Source organism: Aptenodytes patagonicus, chromosome 16 (genome assembly GCF_965638725.1).
Source record: "Aptenodytes patagonicus chromosome 16, bAptPat1.pri.cur, whole genome shotgun sequence".
NCBI classification, from domain to species: domain Eukaryota; kingdom Metazoa; phylum Chordata; class Aves; order Sphenisciformes; family Spheniscidae; genus Aptenodytes; species Aptenodytes patagonicus.
In genome coordinates, this window is record NC_134964.1 from 12,385,423 (window position 1) to 12,407,743 (window position 22,321).

The 22,321-nt window shown below is 47.9% G+C and overlaps 1 protein-coding gene across 6 annotated transcripts in view; it reads right to left on the bottom strand.

The window, feature by feature from the left end:
• Positions 1–200: 200 nt before the first annotated feature.
• The window catches only part of NDEL1 (nudE neurodevelopment protein 1 like 1), a 30,509-nt gene continuing 8,388 nt past the window's right edge, over positions 201–22,321 (bottom strand). For 4 of the 6 annotated variants that reach the window (XM_076353639.1, XM_076353641.1, XM_076353640.1 and 1 more), the window contains 8 exons: positions 20,978–21,075; positions 18,662–18,815; positions 17,247–17,395; positions 16,018–16,154; positions 13,742–13,915; positions 12,822–12,913; positions 10,330–10,481; positions 201–1,969 (listed from right to left, as the gene is read on the bottom strand). In XM_076353639.1, the coding sequence (XP_076209754.1) occupies positions 1,882–1,969; positions 10,330–10,481; positions 12,822–12,913; positions 13,742–13,915; positions 16,018–16,154; positions 17,247–17,395; positions 18,662–18,815; positions 20,978–21,063 (1,032 nt within the window). In that variant the 5' untranslated portion in view covers positions 21,064–21,075 and the 3' untranslated portion in view covers positions 201–1,881. Of the gene's footprint in view, positions 1,970–6,804; positions 6,858–7,025; positions 7,061–10,329; positions 10,482–12,821; positions 12,914–13,741; positions 13,916–16,017; positions 16,155–17,246; positions 17,396–18,661; positions 18,816–20,977; positions 21,076–22,321 lie in introns of those variants that run through there. The other 2 variants (XM_076353645.1, XM_076353643.1) reach the window with 2 other exon arrangements.

Below are 22,321 nucleotides of genomic sequence, written 5' to 3' on the forward strand. Positions count from 1 at the left end.
AGAGGCTACAGCTGAGGAAAGGTCTTTGCTCAGCCCCCGTCCCAGCAGTGGCTGTTCCCCTCTGTGCACAAACCAAATTAGGAGGAGACATGCCAAGGAAATGGGAGCAGGAGCTGCACGGCAGCGCAGACCAGCACCGCCAACCTCTCCCTGGGGCTTGGCAGAACATGCTACATGACAAAATACAGCCACTGCCACCGTTTCTGCAAAATCCACTGATTCCACATTAAAAGAACTTTATTTTTGGAAGATTGCTCTTGTTTTTTTTTTAAACCACATGATCTGTGTCACCACGGTGGTATGGTACTCTGTCCTACTGAAACATGCCATATAGATTTTGAATAAATAAAGCTACAAAGCCCAAGTTATGTACAAAGATCTTAGGCAAAGATATTATGTTTACAAACCTATGTACAATAAAACAAATGTAAACAGTCAAATGCAGCAGAGGATGCACAGGAAAGGAGGACCATACAAACCCTAACGGCAGGGGGGCACTTCCCACCTCCCTTCTGCTGGGGCCAATGGTTTTTCTCAGCGCTTGTAAATAAACCAACTGGGAGCTGCAGAGCCAACCGGGGAACGGGACCAGACCGGGAACGAAGATTTCTAAACCCACAGATCAAACCCGGCTGGGTTTGCTGGTTCATTTTAAAAATCCACCGGCTCTGAGGCACATAGACAGAGAAATCGCACAAATACGTTGCTTGAAAGACCCACAAGGTACACAGTCGCCCAAAACTGTCACAGAAGCCCGTAGGTGACGCTGTAAAATCCAGTCATATATTACACAGATGGGAACGTGGCTGTGATGGTTACAGGGTCCTGGGAGGGGGGGGGTCATGGGCAGCGCGGCCAATTGGATGAGTGGCTTCCTAACGCTCTCGCAGAGTCCCTGTTGTGGAGGTGTGTGGAAGTTGTTTGACTGATGAAGGCAGGGTACAACGGGGCCGGGAAGCTGTGCTACAGGCACACGGACACCGTGAGCACGCTACAGCGGCTGAACACGTTACTGCCTCGCAGCTGCGCAGGTGTGAGAGCAGCGCTGAGGAGAACGCTTCGGCAACGTCTGCCCTGCCAGCTCACACTAAGGCATCTGATGTTGCGACTGACGTGTGCTGGGCCTGTGACAGTCACCCCCAGCGTTGCTGCCAACCAGCACCTCCCTCCCTCCCTGCCCCTGCTCGGCCCTGGCCCCCAAGGAGCCCGGCGCTGGTGTGCACGGCAGGGCTGCCAGATACGCTCATCCTCCCCTGCCCGCTCCGAGGCAAGGCAGGAGGCGGCCACGCACCAGCAGCGCCAGCCGCGCACCTGCCCGGCAGTAATTTATTAAGCTGCAGTAACTCAGTCACATACCTGGACCTGATTCCCAGGCGCAAATGTCCAAAGTGCCATCGCACAGCCTCACCCAGGGCCCTTTCAAGAGATCAGAGCCGTACTGGGAGGAGAGCAGCTGCACGTCCTAAGCAGCAGGATGCTGGAGCAGGCAGGCAGGGAGAAGGGGAGCCTTTAAGAGGAGCGGCCAACGTTTGTGTCGTGCCAAACCTAAGTTAGAGAAGAGATAAAGCGAGGGGCCGAGGACTGCCTGGCCGAGGTTTGGCGAGCAAGGCTCCTGCATCCCCCGAAACAGAGCACTGCGCGTCTCAGCTTGTGTGGCACAGGGCGTGGGGCCAAGTCAGAGAACGTCCGCTACAGCAACAGGAGAAAACAAACTGTATTAACATGACATGAAGGGCCGTGAGCACAGGGTCTCCTCTGGCAGCACGGTGCAGGTCGCAGGTCGTGTTCCAGCGGGGCGGGAATGGGGAGGAATCGGGAGCAGTTCTTCTCTTGATGGGCTGAGAAAAGTATCCGCAAGTCCGAACACGACCTCCCGCGGGCTCATACGCTCAAGGGGAGCATGCCAGGTGCTGAGGATGGTCGGGACGCTCCCAGTCCAGGGGGACCTTGATCAAAGCCATTTACTGCCCTGAGAAGCAACAAGAGACAGGCCATTAAGTGACGAGCAGCCCCAGGAGATGGCACCCCTCACCTCTCCCCACCACCACCAGCTGGAAGATAGACCCCTCTCCTCCCTTCTCACTGCATCCGTCACCCTGACTGCACAGTGGCTGCTCGGTGGGTGCAGGAGCGGGGCCAGCATATGACCGTGACAGGGCTCCCACCTCCGGCTGCGAGGATCGGTGCTCACTCACAGCCAGGGACACACGCAGGTGGGTGCCCACGATCAGCTCCCCTGCCCTCTTAATTGCTGCCCATTTGCCCGGGAGCGGCCGTTTGCAGACGCCTGTGAGCAATGCGCAGCCCCCAGGGCTGTGCAGGCAGCACTGGGCTGCGGCACCGTCACACAGGGGTGTGCAGCAGGGCTGGGGCCGACTCCACCTGCGTCCCCAGGTCCTTCACGGGTGGCTACACAAGCTCTGTCCAGTAATGGGGACGGACACATACACCCGGCAATGGCACATGGGCTCTGCGAGAGCAGGCAGGCACATGTTAAAGCACAGCAAGAGTTGCCTCTACGCTACGCTACCCCCGGCTGGGGTGCAGCAGGGGCTCCGGGTGCCTCCACACCCCCAGGATCCATGGGTTCCCCCCTTCCCCAGGCTGTTGGGAGAGGTGAAGGCGTGGAGAACCTGGCTTCCTGGTGGGTTGGGAGAGGAGCACGTGGGTCTGACAGCTTTTCCATCTCTACTGTGTTTTGGCTTTGACAGATCTTCTGTCATTAGGCTCAACACACAGCCCAGGCTCACCATCTGCTGATCACCACCACCACAGCCTTGACAACCAGAAGCAATTACGTCCCTGTATGAGGACAGCACGTCCACCCCCACTGTTGTCCCAGAACAGCACCCTGCCCTCATGGTCGTGTTCGTAATACTGAAGGTGAGGGGAGAACCCCCACACCCCTGCAAGGCAGGACAGGTCCCCGCCTCGGTGTCCACCTGCTCCCAAGAAGTGCCTCTGCAGCACTTCACCAGCTCTGCCCGAACCACCGGCACCCCAGAAGATGCCATTCGGATCTCTCCTGGCAGAGCTACGTTTGTGAGAAGGGACACTTCAAGGAGACAGCCTTTGCTGCTCAGATCAGTGAGCTGCGGTCAGTAAAAGCGAGAAGAAAGAGAAGCGCGAGGGCTCTACTGATGAGGAAAAAGCCAGCCCGGGAGCTGGCGGCTCCGGGGTCCCAGGCTGCTCCTGGGGTCCCAGGCTGCTCCTGGGGCAAGCACTCGGAGGGGCACGTCCCGCTCGCTGCCATCACTGCCTAAGGGACCAACACGTGCCAGCAGCTCACGCGCGGGTGGCTCACGACAGCGTCCCCAGGACAGAGCAGTGCTGTTTCCACACTACTTTTCACGCGGTGCGTGGTTCTTGCGCTGCTTATATTCACTGGTGACCTCGCACCTCCTGGGTCAGGGATGCAAAAACCCTGCCAGCAAACCCAGAAGGCTGCTGCCGCTGCACTGGACAGTTACGAAATCCTTCCAGAAGAGCAGATGAAGAGCTAAAATCTCAACACCTGCTAGCAAGGACAGATTCCCATGGTAACGCAGCTCACTGCCGCAGGGATCCGGGCTGTTTCCTTTCCCACCTCCTCCCCATTAAGCTGGAAACTTCAACTCCCATTTGAGTGTTGCTGCGATACATTTCAAAAAGCAAGTGCCTCCCTGGCTGCACGCAATAAAAAGCTGCTGGAAGAGGCTTAGGGGCAGATGTATTTCACTATTCACATTTGGATGGAGGGGCATGAAGCCAACCTGATCCACACATGACTCTGCAAATCAGTTATCAGCTAGAAAGCACCTCTGCCAAGTAGGACAGGGGAAAAAAAACCCAAACAAACAAACCAAACCAAACCAAACTGGATTAAAATGTGGTAGTTTGCTTCCTTTGAAAGGGTTAGAGAAAAGTGACATTCAACCTGAGCAGCCTGGAAGTGCTTGTGTTTGATGAGTCATGTTAAAGCCAAGCTCTACAGATTTGTCACGTTTCCTGCGCTAAGTTCAGAGCGGCTCTTTGCAATGGATGGACACTGTGGGACGGCACCCGGCCCCTGCGACGTGCAGGATGCGGCCCGGCCAACGCCAGCACCACGGGCGGGCCGGCCGCATCTGCAGCTCGGCTGAACGAGCACTAGCCTCCACCGGGACCCCCCAGCCGTGCCGCCCTCAGTGCAGCAGGGCGGGACAGGCAGGCTGGGGAGGGCAACCGATCCCTTTCAAGCCCACAGCAAGAGCCGTCGCTCCCCACAAAGCCCGTCCTTGCAGTCCAGCGATCCCCCGCAGCACTGCACGAGGCCAGTGGGCAGAAGGGCCCATGTCCCCACAGTGCTCAAACCGTGGCACATTATTCCCCTCTGCGCCAAGCCAGCTGCATTCCCCGCCACCAGGCACCTCCGTGCTGCCGCCTGTGATTGCCTCCCCGACATGACGTATTTGAATCAAAACCCAACGCGTGGCGTTAGCACATGGCACTACAGCAGGGACGGGCCAAGCAGTACAAACTTCTCAAATATTGCTATTTCTGGGGCACCAGCTGCTCTCAAACTGGGTTTCCAGCACCCAAGCTCTGCCTGTGGGGAGAACGCCTCCCTGCAGCCATCACCATCCGACGGACCTGCCTCCACAGGCAGTTTCTCCTTTTAAATGAAGCCGACACATCTCTAACCCTCCTCAGCTCCTGCTCAGAGGCATGTTTAGCAGCTTGGGTGCCCTTTTCCATCTCCCAGAGGTACACAAACAAGGCCAGAAGCCATGAAGCCACCAGATGCTCAGCACAGATGCCACACAGACATGACAGGACGCTGCCTAAATCACCTGTGTCACAAACGATCCAGTGATGCTCAAAACAAGAAGGGAGACCAAGCCCCATCGCAGAGCCAGGGCAGCAAGAGGACAAGTGCTATAAGCATTAAGTGTTAGAAGTGTTAACCAGCACAAGGTGTGGAGTGCTCACAGCACTACGATGCACAAGGGAGACATGAGAAGGCTTTCTGCTGAAGATAGAAAAGATAGAAGCCCCATTCAGAAGCCTTTTGAGGTTTCCCCATTGTTTGCTAATTAAAAAGAGAGAGCAGGAAGGCAGCACACAGTGCTTGTTTGTGGCAGCTTCTCCCGGGAGCAGCTCCTGGAGTCAGTTACCTGCATCATTCATTGCATCCTGCCAGCCCAAACTTGCCCTTGGTGCAGAAATAAAGATAAAGCAGCAGCTTTGATTTGCTGAAAGCCAGTTCAGTGAGTGGGGCACAGCAAAAGGCTTCAAATAGTAGCAGCAACTGGGGGGATACTGAAAGCTGGCATTATGGCTGAGCTTACTGAGGTCTTACCTAGCCATGGATTTCTGTTGGTAACATGAATATGCACAAAAAAAGGCAAAGAAATCAGCATTACTGCAGTTAGAAACAGAGTTAAAGAAAAATAAAATACGTTAAACAGAGCAACTGTAAAAAATAAGAACTAAAATGTGCTGGATGACTCCTGCCTGACCTCCCAGAAGTGAGCTGGGAAGAGAAGTCCTTGTGCTCGGTCTCCAAGGTCTCAGACAGCGCCAGGAGGAGCACACGCATCGCTCCAGCCTTCGTCCGCTCTGCCCAGGCCTGGCACACGTGCAGGGCTGCTGCACGGAGCTGACACTGCCCAATGGCCCGGAAACCTGCTCACAGTGATTAATCCCAGCCAGATCACTTGCCTTCCGCTTCTGCCTCGTTTCCCCATCCCTCAGACCCGACCTGACATGCTCTTTGGGGCCTGCGCTGTGCCCTTGCTCTGGGCCTCCTGAGAAACTGGGCTCCGGGGTGCTTCAAAGGGAGCCAAAAGCACCAGTCCCTGCTGGAAACGTCCCCTGCAGTGGTTTCTGATGGATGTTTCTGACTGCCTGTCCCTACAGCGGCATGGACTTTGTGCTCATTTCCAACCGCTCTCTCTGTCCTGTGATTGCTATAGATTTTTTTTTTTTTAAACTCACTAATCTTTATTTCAAGCTGTATTTCGTACTTAGCACCTTATCTCCAAGACTCCCTCAACTCTATCCAACAAAACCTCAGCAGAAGATTCTCCTGTAGCTGAGTAGCCCAGCCTGAGGAGTAAATGGATGTGCTCAAAGCATACCTGGAGACCGGCCCCACAAAAAACCAAGAGGAAAAGTGAGTTTTCAGACAGGTCAGAGCTTTAAAACAGGCCACTTACTCTCCCAAGCAGCAGTAACAGCATGAGGAGGTAGAGGAACAACCAGTGTGGAGATGCGAGGAGGAGGAGAATGGGGAAAGGACTGTGGCAGATTAGGCTAGTAGGGACTGGCAGCTTTTGACACTGGAGGGAACTCTCCACGCTCCCTCGAGAGGCAGAGAAGTGAGACCCTTAGTCGCTGCAGGCCGTGCCTGCACCGAGCCCCTGTGCCGCAGGATCCCCTCCCGCAGAGCCCACGACCCCGGTACCTGCGCAGCCTTGCTGGCACGACCGTGCCACCCCGGGTGCTTCCAGCTGGCACAGCTGTGCCAGGCAGGGACGGCGACACCGAGCAGGAGCACCGCTGCCTCTAGCCACGTGCTTCAGACCACGCTGCCCTCTCCCCCTGCTCTGTAACCTTGGCCGGCTCCCGGCACATCTGTGCCTTTGTTTGCTTTCCCGTTAGCCAGAACGACGGCAACCAATAGCCAATAAAACATTGAGGGAAAAACACGACCAAAGGGCAAACTAACTTTCAAAATTAACTAAATTAACAGCAGCGATACTTCATCCTGTATCTCTGATGTGACCGATTCAATCAGATACATGCACGTATTTGAAGAAATACTAATTAGATCAAGAAAGCAAGCAGCACTCAATCTTACAGTTGCAACAGGTCACAGCACCAGAGAAGTTTATCTAAAGTAAGGAGAAAGAGAGAGATTACAGCCTCAGGCTTTGATCGTGGATTATTAGTTTGTAATGCTAAGAGAACTACCTCATGCAGTTAGCATAACCACCAACTCTGCACCTCCAAGCACCAAGTTAAAATGCATGCAGCTTATCATTGCAAATGAATTCATTTACCCATGACCAAGGTGGGGAATATGACCTTTTCACGCCTAGTGGAGAAAAATTGAAACAGGTTATGCACACAATAAAGACATTCTTGGGCATAACCCTGGATGCAAGAAATGGGGCAAAGCAAAGGTGTTAAACTAAACCTCACCAGACCTCTCCTCTTTGACCTCTGCATAATGAGACTCTGCTCTGCACGGGCAGGCGAGGGGTCCTATTTCAGCGACAATCAGCACTCCCACCACGCTGCGCTGCTGCAAGCGCATGACCCAGATGGAAGCCTAGAGCATTGCAAAGCACATTACAGGACACGGGATTACTCACCTGCATCTGAGCTTCCCTGGAAAAGGGAACTGTGGGTAACTTCTTTATAAGGTGGACTTTGGAACAGAAAGACGACCCTGATTTCATAGCCTGATGTATTACAATCAAGCAGGGTTGTGGACAACAGTGTCCACTGTGTAAATATACCTACATGCTTCACGGGACTGCTAGAAGTGGGCAAGCAGAGGCATCTCTCACATTCAAACTTTAGCTTGTTTTATTAAAACAGAGCCCAACAGATTCACAAAAATAACCTAAAAATAAACATCAACTGCAAGGACTTGGACATTCAAGAAAGCAGGAAGGGGAGCGAGGAAGCAGTGAACAAGGAGTTAATGCCCGAAGGAACAAACACCCAGTGCTGGCTCACATGCTGGCTCAGCTCTGTCGTTCAAGTGCCAGGCCTCTGTGGAGCCCATCAAGGTCAGAGCCATTTTGTTCCCCAACTGGATCGAAGTTAATAACCAATTAAGAACAATTACAACAGCAAAAAAATGAGTATCTATCTGAGAACATCCTCAGGTGCTGTTCTGCCATGCCCTGGCATCTAGACAGAAACATCATGTTCCTGAAGGAACAAGTCTGCAGGAAACTAATCTTACACCAGACTTTGTTGAGCTTTAAAAAAAAAAAAAAAAAAAAGTAGTTAAATCCTGAAATCCTGACTCTTCTAATTCTCCAGCAAAGCTTCAGTGCAAGCCCAGCTGTCCTCCACGCTTCCCCTAAAGCGATGCTCAGGTAATTTCTCCCACCCCTGCTCCCCTATGCCAGCTCCTGCCTGTCACTGCCTTCAGCTGCCTGCTCAGCTCCACTCAGCAAGCAAAGAACACGTTTGATGGGAGATGGAGACTCATCGAACATTTTAAGCAACAAAATGGCAGAGGAAGGAAAGTAAATGGAACTGTAATGATGTGGCTTTGTTACCTCTGTCCCAATCCCACCACCCAACAACCGGCTGTTCTTTAGGCAGCGGATGCAGATTGGATCGGATCTACGATCACACGTGGCTGTTTCAGGCTCCAGCAACAATTAGGGGCAAGGAGGAGAGTACAGGGGCTGGAGAGAGAGGAGGAGAGGGTAGAAGAAAGGGCATGCCTTGACTCAGCCCCTCATGCCCAGCCACCACAGTGCGCTCTGGATCCGACGCCTGCCAGCGATGCGTGCCAGCATGGCTGGGAGCTCGGCTGCTGCTGCAGCGTATGGACACGATGGGGCTGACCTCATTTAGGTAACAGCTTGTTTTAGCTTACATGTGCAGACAGAATTATACAGGTTTTACATAGCAGCCATGAAGACGTGTACACAGCACAGACACCGCCATCGCCCCCAGCATGCACAGACCTCGACAGGGGCAGGAAAGCGGAGTGGGAGCTGATGTAAGGGGAGAGGCGAGCAGCGTTTGGGGGTGCAGAGGAGAGGGACTAGACAGCAGGGCCATGCAGGGATCTCTAACAACTTGCAGATTAGCACATCAGTCATTTCCACCCCCTTATCTAGCCCACTAACATCCCCCAACTCTGCTGTAGAAGTTATCTATCAGGAGGCTGGGTTTCTAAGCCTTTTTCAGCTACAACCTGCTCCTAACTCCAGGCAGCCAGCCCAGATAACAAGTGTGATGACAATCTGGATAATTAAAAGTGACCCCCACCCCACATAACAATCAGCTTATTCGTCACACCACAACTCAATATAGCCAAGCTGCCTCCTAAGAACAGCTATAATCTCTCCCTAGCAACTACCCTGACAGCTTGCACCTGAAATGCAGCCTGTGCACTGCTGTGCTGATGCACGGACCCCCTGTCAGCCTTGCGGTAAGCAGACAACCCACAAATCTGTCCAATTTGCACATGACACTGACTTTGTTAAGTCTCCAAACTCTTCCTTTCCAAAAGCAGCAAACAACAGTGGCTCTAAAAACTCTGAATGCCAGTTTCTAAGATGCAACTTGCCCTACTACCCACGTAGCAACGCGATTCAGCTCAAACGAGGATGATTGTAGGAAGCTCAGCTTGTCTGCTCTGTATATGGCACTCTTTAGGTTGGCAACAGCTCATTTAATTCTCTAAAATAAATTCTGGATTGAGGATGTGCTGATTATTAGCATTAAATTGCACTAGCTTGAGGTTTAGCATGGAAGACTACAACTGTTCAGGGAGCATTGAAGGGTGTTTTGCCCAGTGACACCAAGCAAAGCTTGCAATACCACCGTGCTAACACTGGAGGAGCGCTGTGCTTTTCGCCCCACTCCTCAGGGCTCCTCATACAACCACTGGGCCCTGCACTATGAGGGACTGTGAGAAAATCCTCCTGCTGAACCACTTCCCAGTATCCGGGAAGAAGCTCTGACCATGGGCGAGTCATGGAACATACATGGGGTAGTTCTTCCTGTGAAAGCAGTTTCTGGCTTCAGGGCTGACGCATAGCACAGCCAGCATGGAGGCAGTTGCCCCCTCAATCAGCCAGAATTACGCTCTTAATGAGGTTTTCTTTTCCCCTAATAGAGGGGGAAGTAAAGCGAACATGGCACCACCCTCCCAGTGAGCATTTGCTGCCTGCACTCAGCTGTTCTTACCAAGGGAATCTCCAGATTTGCGGTTAATGTACTTCCCCACGCACAAGCACATCAGTAGCTATGGCAACTCCACCACTACTTGCTTGAGATCCTTTCAAAAGGTTCACTTCACTAGTGGGTTTGCTGCCTGGGGTTTTTGTACTCCCCGAGATGCAGCTGCCAAGAGATTGGGCAGCAGAGGGACAGAATGGGCACTGACATCCTACCAGCCAAGAGACAATCATGCTTGCTTTTCTCCTCACTTTACAGAAATCAGTACTGTCACCTTCCCCGTCCCCTTGGAAGTTTGGCTCCACAAATTATTTGTCCTATAGGATGAAAACTGTGGTGGGCTAAAAACAAGCCAAGAAAAACTTCTGCTCCAAGTAGCATCCTGAAACACACTCCCCTTTAGGGCAAAAATATATCCCAACTTACCCTTTGTCAAAGAAAGAAGTATGCCCTGTGTGAGGGTACTTTGTGCCATTGCTGTTCATCATGCCGCTGTTAACATTCCCTGAAATGTAGGATTTCCGTGATGCCTGGTCCTTTGCAAAATTTCTGCAAGCAGCTAATTTGGATTCTAAGGCCTGTGAAAGGGAAGAAAAAATAACGTCAAAAAAGTAATATAATTAAGAGAAAGTATTTTGCTGCTCAAGTTCAGGCTTTGTCATGACCCCAAGATCAACACGATCACGACCCCAGTATGATCACCTTTGGCAAAAACTGAACTAAATGGGAACAAAGACATCATTTTCTCTGTCACCCAGCCACAAAGGAAACCTACACAACGAGATGCTGATGCAGACTGCCAGGCACGACTCGGTTCCATTAGAGCTCAAATTTTAGAACATATCAACTATTAATTACCTAAAAAAAGGAAGCCAATTCTCAGCAGAAGTTACCAAAGCCTCTTGCTTCAGCAGCTGGAATGGGGCTGGCATAACCTAATCAGAAGACTAAGAGAGAGCCTAAAGCAGAATCCTCAAGTTTTGGGAGGGACTGTGTATTTGGAAAGTAGGATTTTTCCCCAGGACAATGCCTTCTAGCATTTCTTTCTTAATCTCAGCCTGCAAAACATCGTCAATTTCTTAAGCCCCACCGATATGCTTTAGAACAAGAGGTGCTACAGCCACAGCATCAGAAAGAGGAATCAAAGGCAGCAGCTAAGCCCATCTCCGTGGTCTGTACCTCATCTCTACTACTTCCAAGCAAGCCTGGTGAGATCTTTTTCCCCCTATACAAGGTGACAGTCTCTGCCTCATCCGCTGACTCCTGGCAGGAGGGAGACCAAAATCCTGATTCTCTCCTTCACTTCAGAATATCACCTGCCCTTTCTGCCGTCTATCACAAACTGAGGCTTAACTTGATGAATATCCATCTGGTCCAGCAGAATATCTATTTGTTATATCCACCCTGTTGCATGGGGGCATTCACAGACTTGCAGATGCATGCACTGGAGACAAAAACTCATCTCCCCAAACATGGGGTTTGGTCCTGTTCCACATAGAAAAATATTCCATTACTAAGGTATTGACATGCTCTCAGAAGTAACTGAACACTGTAAGGTCATCTTCTAGAAACCCATATAAGCTTCCTTAGTGACTATCTAGGAGGATATAGATATCGACCTATCTCTTGGTCTCAAAGCACCTATCAGCTGGAAGCAGCCAGTGTGATCTGCGTCAAGTGACTCCCTGTCTCAGCTGCAAGCAAGAAAGCTGAGGGAAACCCTTTTGCAGAGAAAGGGAGTCTAAGGCTTGGGATGAGGCATCCTATGAGTAGCCAAACCCAAAGAAATCCTGAACATCCTATAAACGTTACTAAACAAATGTGTGAGCTGGAATTTTGTCTCAGTGGCAGAGCGTGTGTCTAAGAGCAGGCTGGGAAAGAAGCATGCTTATTTGGCATTTCCTGTCCTTGCAGAGTAATCACACAGGATTGTGATTAAGCTCCCTAAATCCCCTGCAGACTCTTACTTACAATGATCCCATTCTAAACATGTCACTCCAGAACCCCGAGTCATCCTGCTGCCCTTTCAAACCAACTACGAGCTCACTGGCTCCAAATGCAAGCAACGAGGTAATTTTTAACTTCAAACTTGGCTAAAACAACTGTCTCTGCTGCAGCTATTGCTGTTCTCAGTGTTAACCACAAGAGACAGAGGAAAGCCAGCACCGGAGGCTAGACACCGAGGCTATCCATGCTTCCACTCAAAACACTAACCACTGAGGCACGTCAACCAGCTTCTCATAACTCAAAAGTCATGTCTTCGTTCAACTGGAAAGCCTGGCATCCTAAACAACACTGTAACAGATGTTTAAACCACTTCTTCCCCGCTTATAGTGGTAATCCCTTTAAAGGCTCATGCATTTCACTTCCCTATCAACTACAGATGGGAACGTTGGGCTTTCCCCTGATTTATTTTCTCACTTTCTTATCAAAGGTTTCTAGAATTTTTTTTCCATTTTCAGCACCTGTTGCAGATCTCCCCAGGCGCATGAGGAGACACAGTGGCAGCGTGATCTCAGCTCCCCTCCCATAACATACAGTAACTGTGCAGCAGGCACCCAGAGCCTGAGGTCCAGCTCTGCATCTTGGTCTCATTACAGAGGAAGCTGCAGGCCCCATTTAAAGTAAGAACAAGTGGCTGACAGTGTCTAACCCCATATACCAAAACTTGAGAAACTTTTTACTCCAAATATGAATTTCATCACCCAAAATTGGCATCAGAACCTTAGTAACATGCTTTACAAATCACGATAATTAAAAAAAACCAACATTATCACATACCAAACACTGAATGTGGGTGATTTGGAAATTGCAGCGTGTATTCAGCATGGGCCAAGGCCTTGTTGTAATTGCACACAAGGATGAAAGCTCAGTGACAGCAGCACAGAGCTAGGAATACTACAGTTCAGAGCACTCACCCCCACTTTCCGTAACAGATCTCCCACAATGTTGAGTGCAGATATTCTAGCTGAAGGAGTAAGGGGACTGGCACCAAATCCATTTGGTATAGCTGCAAACAGACACATTTTATTATACACTCCACTCCTCCATGTTTGGTTTTTTTTTTTTTTGGTTTAAATAAATCAACTTCTACATAAAAAGGTAAATCTAAAATCCTACTACAGACTATTTATACAATTACCCCACAATAACACACAGACTACATGATCACTAACCATGGAAAAGTGAAGAAGCTTAATTCCTGTCCGCTGCCCTCTCTCCCATTAGACCTATACACAGAGTTCATGCACTCTCCATCTGCAAGGCTATTGCCCACAATTCATCTAATCCAGCCAGAGCTTCCTCTGGAATCTACTCTTTCTAATTTGAAAAACAATGTATTAATCCTTGTGATTGTCCAGAGCCTTCCAGATGGGGAAGGGGACTGGACTAACATCCTGCTGCCTCACAGAGAAAACAGGACCCCTGAAAAGTACGTGCGGTAACAGAGGCAGTCTAGACTGTCAGAATTACTGCCTGCCGTTTACTCACCACTGCTACTCCACATTTAAGCAGAAATACCAGTCACTGCACTTCCTTGCAATCCCAAATGTCTTCAGTGCTCTACTGCAGGCATCTACTGCAGAGTGCAACCCCCTGCCCCCCCCCCAAAAGGGGTATCTAAGCTTTACAGTCCTTTCCTGTGGCATTTACTCATTATATTCCTTAAATGCACCTGACATTGCCCCAGGATTTAAACACACCTTATGCAATGCATGTGGGATCCACAGGTACCTACATTTACTTCAAGTTCACTAACAAGCACCTGGTCTGAAATTGTTTGTTAACAAGCCGAACATACTGCCAAACAACTAGACACAGTTTCTATGAATTATACCTTTTGGGGAAGGAAAACTATTTTCTGATCCTTTTCCAACGGGCGTAGCTGGCAAGGAGAGAGACGCCTGGACAGCCGAATCCATCTTTTCACAGTCTAGAGTTGGAGAACTGGGCGCTGATTTTCGGGTGACTTCTTGTTGCCTCTCCCGTACTGCTAGCTCTTGCCGTAAGTCTGAGGGTTGGAAGAAGAAAAAAAACACACATATTGGTGACTGATTTCTCTAATAAACACTCTCTCTATTCATTTGGGAGAGAGGAGGAGGAGACACTTTGCAACAACCCTATATTAATTGCCTGCTGCTGGCTTTCTCCAGCAGCAAGGACCCCCACCTCAGAGCAGTCACAGCCCAGTACCCTCACTTCCCATTACAGCTGGGAGCAGAGAGGCAGCAAACAGGGCCCTCCCTGGACCAGAGAGCTGCGCGGTCCCAGCGAGCATGGCTGGTGACTTAGCCTCAGTATTTTTCCCCCCATCTGTAGCATGAGTCCCATGGAAAGTGTGTTACAAACACTGTAGCTGGTCACAAATGCCTGCTGAACTACATTCAGCTCCTGCTCAAATAGAGGTTGGAAAAAAGGAGGAATGACCTATTCTTGTGTTTCCAATTCCCCATGTTATTCTTCCAGTTAATAACCCACAGGACTCTACGCTAGCCAAAGGGTTGTATCCAGTTTCTTGATGCCTCAACAAGAGCAGACTGGAGGGGCTGGGTAGTCCAAACGACAGGGAAAGAGACTGGAGATTAGAAAACCCATGTTTTATTCTCACCTCCTCTCCAGACTGCTGCTTACCCCTACCTTGTCCCCTCCCATTTCCACACATATTTGCTACAAAGAGTATCCAGCATAGCTCAGCAATGAATCTGTAAAAATCCTTAGAAGGGACTAGATGCAAATAAACAATACGTTACAAGGGGATTGTTCCTTTTTGGGTAGAGCAACTTCATCTTTTACAGACCTCTTATTGCTTGTCTCAATCTGGTATAACGTGCAAGGGCAAAATTAGTTGTACATTACAGCTTTTAAGTTATCAAAAATATTTAGAACTGATTTTAAGTAAAACAGCACAGCTGAAATGAAAAATCTATTTGGGCTCCTAGGAGAGGAATTGTGGCTGTTCATTCAGAAATGTTACATTTGAGTTTGACACCGTATCAATCCTTTTAGGGGCTAGCGTTCCTGCTTGCTGCAGGGGGAATAACATGTAGCTTTGCTACCCTAACAACTACTAAAAATTTCCAAATGCCTCATCCAAGAAACAAGGCGTCTTTTTTTACCAATTATTCCAGTGTTCGAGAACAGTCCTGAGGTTTTGCTGTTTTTTCCAGTATTATTGCTCTAACCTCAAATTACAATACATGTATTTCCTCAGAAAATACTTAATCTCTCTTTTCACACTTACTATAAAAAACCCTGTGCTTCCAATAGAGGCTTTCAATGTGTGGGGCACAAACTTGGTTCAAAGAGGTTCACAAAGGAGAACAACAACAAGTTGTTGAACAAAAAGTCCCAGCCTGCTGTCAAATGTGTTGTCTTACGCTCAGATCCAGGCCGTAACTGAGGAATTATTTTAGAAAGCTTCACTTGGGAGACAAAGTTGAAAACCACTGATCTCTAAACTACATTAATGGCAGGCACAGGCTTATGAGCAGATCATTCCCACTATTAGAGAAATCAGTTTCCACCAACCATTAAAAAAATGCTTCCCCAGCATCCTCCAATGTGAAATCCATTGGGAAATTCCCAACTCCTGATCGTATCCCAGAACACTATCCCAAACATCTCTGATCCCACAGGTCTAACCACAGTCTTTACTGGAATATCTTAAATAAACCAGGCAATTTCCAAGAGGTTTAGAAGGAACACTAGAGACAGGATTTTAAAAGAAAGTTATTTAACCATTTATCATTTATTTCCCTGTCATTTGCTGTGCTTTCCCTTCCTATACAAGGCATAAAACCACAGCGAGTGGGAACTTTTGAAGCACGCTTCCTCAATTCTATTACATCTGTTGAACACAGTACTCACCTGTGTTAAAAATCCTGAATGAATCTGATTAATTTTGCCCTATATGAGGAAAATTTTTCCTCTTAGCTACACTGGACGTACAAAGAATGGAGAACATACTGTTAGTAACACCTAATGCTTACATTACGCATGCAGTTCAAGTCTCATTATGTGAGGCTTTCTATAAACATGAGCTTTGGTTGCTACACGTCTCTCTTCGCAAGCCAACAATGTACCAAGACACAGAACTAATCAAGCAAGCCATACCTCTTGCTTCATCCTTTAATCTCTGTACAGAAACTAGCAACGATTCCTTGTCATCCAGTTCACTTTCTAAAAACGCATTTCTCTCAATAGCTTGGTTCAGTCTTTGTTCAAAGTCTTCCAATGAAACTATTGTTGCCCTAGAAACAAAGTCCAGAATATTAGGTTCTTCAGCTCAGCCAACATAAAAGCATATTCAAAAACATAATAGAAGAAAAATGTTAGCAGAGTCTACATTCAAGTTAGTCATTTGAAAGCTATGGAAATGCTTCTTAGAAAGGACTAATAAACTCCAAAGAGGCAGGGGAATAAGATGAAAAGAACATGATAGCATCTGGCTCTGAGAGATGTACCAAAGAGCTGGGAAAGAGCCAGTCCAGCGCGCCTATCTCCGTTTTTCCCCAGCCATACTCCAAAGCCATACATGTAATCAGTGCATTAGCTCAGGTGGTGCTGTACTCTCCAGAGCTCTGGACAGGCAACAGCCCAGCGAATGCAGAAAGCAGGGCACTGGGATATACTTAAGACCCAATTCGTTCCGTGATTTCAGTGGGGTAACTCATGTGTGTCAAAAGTTAGTCATGAGGTTAAGAGCCTTGTGGAAACAGGGCCTCAGCTCTCAGATCTTTTTGCCAGATAGCCAGAGGCTCATTCCTGGTCCCACTGAATCAATGGCAAAATTCGCATTCAGCAAAACAGAAGCATGACCTACTCCAAAACTGGGCGTTTCTAACAGCAGCCTGTTTATTTTATAAATTTATAAAGGACACATTTGTTCCCTACAGTCATTAAGCTATTATGCAAGGGAAAAGGAGACTCCTTTGGCCTGTTTTATTTAAAAGGGACTATGTAAAGCATTAGCTTCTTACTTCAAAGGGGCTTTGAGCTACAAGGATCACAAATATATTGTAAGAGTCACCTAGCTGGTAGTATCAAAAGCAGTGCACTGGCCTGGCTTACTCTGAGCCTGCTTTCACTGCTTGTTTCTCACAGGAACACAAAGCACTTCGGTCCCCCTGCCTTTCTTGCTGTAACATAACACTACCAGCTAATGGAGGTGAACTCCACGAGTAAACCGCGCTGTCCAAAGAAATCAAATGTCTTGGGGTTTGTTCGGGTTTTTTTGAATGTGTGTTATTTTCCCTTTTAAGGAATAATAAAATGATCAATCTGAGTAGCAAAGAAAAGATCTACTGAAAACTTTAAGGAAAGAAGAGGTTTGCAGCCTTCACCTCTTTGCACGTTCCAAGTCATCGTTGGCCTGCTCCAGCTCCCTCACATACTTATGCAGCTGATCTTTAATAGCCCGTGTCTGGCTCAGGTCATCCTCTAACAACGACACTTGCTTGTAACTTTGTGCATACTGGTGCTCCAGTTTCTCCTAAAAGAAAGACGCAGCAAGATAAATATCAGTCACATACGCTGTCCAAGTCATCAGCAGTAAAATGGGACAAAGAAAGTAACATACTCACTGCAGTCTGCTGATTTGGGATTGCTGGTAATACAGAGTAAAAATTGGAGAGGTAGAAGGAACACGCTCTGAACATCAGAGCTCGACACAGTATAAAATCACAAACGCTGCATTGTGCGCAGACATCTCGCCACGACACAGCTGGCTGCTCAGAGATGCATCCCTGCATCTGTTCCCAACAGCCTGCACTGACAGCTGCTCTGAAGCCTCAAACATCTAGAAAGCCAGAGAGAAATCTAACTGCACAGCCTCCCCTTCAGTGCCTCTCCCTTGACAATAGCCACACTGTTACCAGAAATTGTCTGACATCTCCATTAGCAAAAATGAGAGCCACTGAAATCTGTTACAAAACCTCCAGGTCCACAAGCTCATCTTTGAAAGACTGGAAGAATTCACTCCCAAACACGCTCTCACCAGCTCTGAGGGTACAGATAGGGGCTTATGGAAAAACTACTGACCTTATAAAACATGTACTGACCTTACAGATATAGCTGGGACTGGATATGCGAACAAGTAATCCCATAAACTTTACTTCCACTGGGTAAGTTTCCAACCTTTGCCTTCACTACAATAACCCAAGACTACCAAAAATGATGCTTTTCCAAGATTCCAAAAGAGGCAAGAACGTGTTAACATAGAGGCATCAATTAGAAGTTACCTTCTGCACATGCAGATCCTTATGCAATTCCTGTCTCCACAGATACAGCTGTTAAGAATGAATTAGGAGATTCGCTCTGAAAGATGTGCACAAATCTCCCATCTTCAGCTTTCTTTAAGGTCTCATAAAACCAAGGAGACCTTCTGGGCAAAAAAACTAGTTTGCAAAAAAAGATGACAACGCAATGGTCTGACAAAACATACTTGTGCTGTCCACCCTGTTGCTACGCTGACGTTGCCCGTGTAACTAATAAAGCTACTACTTGGCAAAGCCTAGAGAATTCAAACAAACGAACACAAACTCCATGACAAGAGTTTCATGACGTGAACAAGAAAAATTCCGCCAGAAATTTCCCTGATAAGTTGCTTGGCTTTATTTGGAGTACATGCCATACTTAAGTCTGGATCTTAAACAGACAACTCCTTTACTTCATTTGGATATTCAGTGACCACGAACAGACCAGACAATCTAAAATGAGATCCAAGACATGTCTGTAAGAAGAGGCAATAAAGACCTACCTTTAATGTTTCCACTTCATACTTCAATCTTTGGTTATCTGCTTGCAAATCTCTATTCCTCTGCTCAGCTTGCACTAGCTGTGCCTCCAACTCAGCTTCTAATTCTCTGCTTCCCTCCTGAAATTCAGTCAGCTCTTCACGAGCTTCCTGGAAGCTGTAAGGAGAGGATTTCATTAGTTGAAAATCCAGCATCTCCCAAGTTAAAACAAAATGCACAGCTCTTCTAAAATAATAAGCTGAACAAACAGGAGTTTTAAACTACTTAAGTAGTTTAAGACTTAGACTCCATAGGGGAAAAAGAAAAATGGGGAAACAGAGAAATTACATTAAGCTTAGCTATAAAAGGAAATTAATTCTCTTACATCAAAACAAACAGCTACATTAAATGCATGTGTGAATACAAACTTGTAACAAGGCAATTTACAGGATTCATGGGAGTCTGAAAACCACTTTGTACTCTATTAGCTTTCACTGCTAGCAGACTTGATAGAGTAAATGAATTAAGCAAACATTTAACCTGATTTTGGTCAAAAACTGTAAGAGAGAGCAACAGTTTCTGGATCTCTGCACTACCTGGAAATTTAAGGTTCTTGAAAAGCGCGAAGGTTTGAATCTTAGGGTTATTGAGCACTTCAGCAGGAAGCCAGCACATACCTACCTTATACCACTGCAAGTTATTAAATACTAGAAGTAGCCACTCCACATACTTTGCTTATTAAATTTGCATCTTTACCACACATAATAGCTCAGCTCTTAGCAAGCAGCAGAGAAAACTAACAAGGCTTTAGGAAACAACATATCCATTGGTATCTAAGACAGAATTTTCTGACACCCAAGAACAGCTTAGGGTTCTCCACATGCCCAACACCTCTCCCCCCAAAAACCAAAACCAAACAAAAAAGCAACTTGCACCTTGGGCTCTTTGGGCTTGAGAGAGGTTTAACTGGCTTCACCTCAATTGCACATGAGTAACACTGAATGCAAAGAAAGCTTTCCAAAGAAAACAAACTGGGAGCCTCCAATGCCCCCCACTCCAAAGAAAACAAACAAACCACACCCCACCCCCACAAGAAGCACAACATTACTCAAGACAGCAACCTCTCCTGTCGTTTTTGGTAACCAAAAAGCCCTGTGCCCCCTAAAAGATGCAAACCACTGGTACAGGCTGGACTGAGGTACAATACACTTCAATAAATTGCAGCAGACACCAAATCAGCCACTTTTCAGACCAGTAATTCAACTACAAGAAGCTCGAGGGAACAGTAATGATACAAGGCAAGCCCAAAGGCGCCTTCTTATGATAAAACGTTAAGACACTACTTAAGGCAGCATTTTAATTATACAAAGATGCACAGGATCGCAAAAGGGCTCTGCTCTTGCTCAAACATGCTCGAAATATAGCCTGGAGTTCATGGCATGGTAACACTGTGCAAGAAACACTCAGCTCCCACAAGGCTGGAAATTTTAAAGCTGGATTTAAAGCTGGAAATGCAGAAATTATTTCTAAAATATCTAATACCCATCTTGGTGCAGCCTTGCAGAGAAATAGAAAGGGGATGAAGGGATTGAGAGCAGCCCTGCTGAGAAGGACTTGGGGGTACTGGTGGGTGAAAAGCTGGACATGAGCCGGCAATGTGCGCTCGCAGCCCAGAAGGCCAATCGTATCCTGGGCTGCATCCAAAGCAGCGTGGCCAGCAGGTCGAGGGAGGGGATTCTGCCCCTCTACTCTGCTCTGGTGAGACCCCACCTGGAGCCCTGCGTCCAGCTCTGGAGCCCTCAGCATAAGAAAGACACGGACCTGTTGGAGCGGGTCCAGAAGAGGGCCACGAAAATGATGAGGGGGATGGAACACCTCTGCTATGAAGAAAGGCTGAGAGAGTTGGGGTTGTTCAGCCTGGAGAAGAGAAGGCTTCGGGGAGACCTTATTGCAGCCTGTCAGTGCTTAAAGGGAGCTTATAAAAAAGATGATGGCAAACTTTTTAGCAGGGCCTGTTGTGACAGGACAAGGGGGAATGGCTTTGAACTAAAGGGGGGTAGATTTAGACTAGATATAAGGAAGAAATGTTTTACGCTGAGGGTGGTGAAACACTGGCACAGGTTGCCCCGAGAGGTGGTGGATGCCCCATCCCTGGAAACATTCCAGGTCAGGCTGGACGGGGCTCTGAGCAACCTGATCTAGTTGAAGATGTCCCTGCCCACGGCAGGGGGGTTGGACTAGATGACCTTTAGAGGTCCCTTCCAACCCAAACTATTCTATGATTAAACAATGTTCTAGTCATTAAGAATCAAATCCAGCCTGCAAATCTACAACAGTACCTTTGTTTGTACTTCAAGGAAAGCTCTTTCCAATACGCAGTTTCCTCCTTTGGACTCGAAAAAGTCGGGATTTCTTCACTGTCCATGATCAATACAACCTGCAGGATACAAACATAAGAATGCACTCAGGATAAATAGACAGGCAGACCGCCCCTGAAACTGCTGCTAAGTACTGGGCTTCATCGCCACAGCCTTTCTGACAGCGGCATCCAGACTTGGCACCCGCAAGCAGGATGTTAACAATCCCTAACAAGCGTCATTCAGCACAGAGACCTGCTGCAACAAGCAATGTAATTTTACCTAGCTTCTGGAAATGCTCGTGCAGCAGCCTGAAATAAGACCAGAAATTTTGGCTGTATTTTGTACCTGCCACTGGAACAGCAGTTAATGCGACAAGCTCACTTAGGACCACAGTTGATCAGGATATTAAAATTTACAGCTATCACAGTTTCCACTTCCATTCACAAGAGGTTCTTGAAGAGGCTTTGCCTCCTGTCACCAACGCAGCGATGCACACTACAACTCCTACTAAAGCTGCAAAGGCATGTAATGAACGAGGACAAACACTCTGAGCTCAACCGCCAACACGCTGTGCTGCCGAGATTAAAATTCAATTTACTCTTCCTATGTTGAGTCCTAGCTAATTCCTGCTTTCATGTAAAACATGCAGGTGACAGAAGTTATCCACATAGTTTTGCTCCCTCTGTCCTCTCAAACAGACACAAGAAAGACCAGCCTCTCTCATAAAGTTACATGGCCACATCATACAACAGCGCTTCCAGCCTGGAGGCATTCAGAGCACCAGCTTCCCACACCAAGGCAGAGGGACCACGCTCTTTGGATGAGGACCTCCCTTCTTCAGCTGCTTGGACCACTGGATGCCGTTTGCATCGCTGCTCGGCTATTAGCCAGCGTAAGAAACACAACCCAACATGTACTTTTTATACTGCTGCTCAGTAACGGAGCAATGCACGGTCCAGGGGGACACAAGACACTTGAGGCCTCGACACACACCAGGTCTCAGAAGCTGATGAAGATGATGAAGTGCTGGTCATGGTTCTGCCATGCACAGCAGGACCAAGAGAAGTGTTCAGATAGGCACAGTTCCTGACCACAGCCAGGAGATGCACCACACCATGTACCATTTCTGAGCTCTCCCCAAGCAATCCCGCAACTCTTTTATGGGTAGGCATCTTTTTTTCTCCCCAAAACCCAAGATTCAAATTCTGTTATTAACACCCAGAAAAGAATAAGCTGAAACCAACCTCTTCTCTGTTTAAAGCAGAGGCTTTAAACAACACTTGAATCGAGCTCAATCAATCAGTAATAGCTGACCTAGAAGTC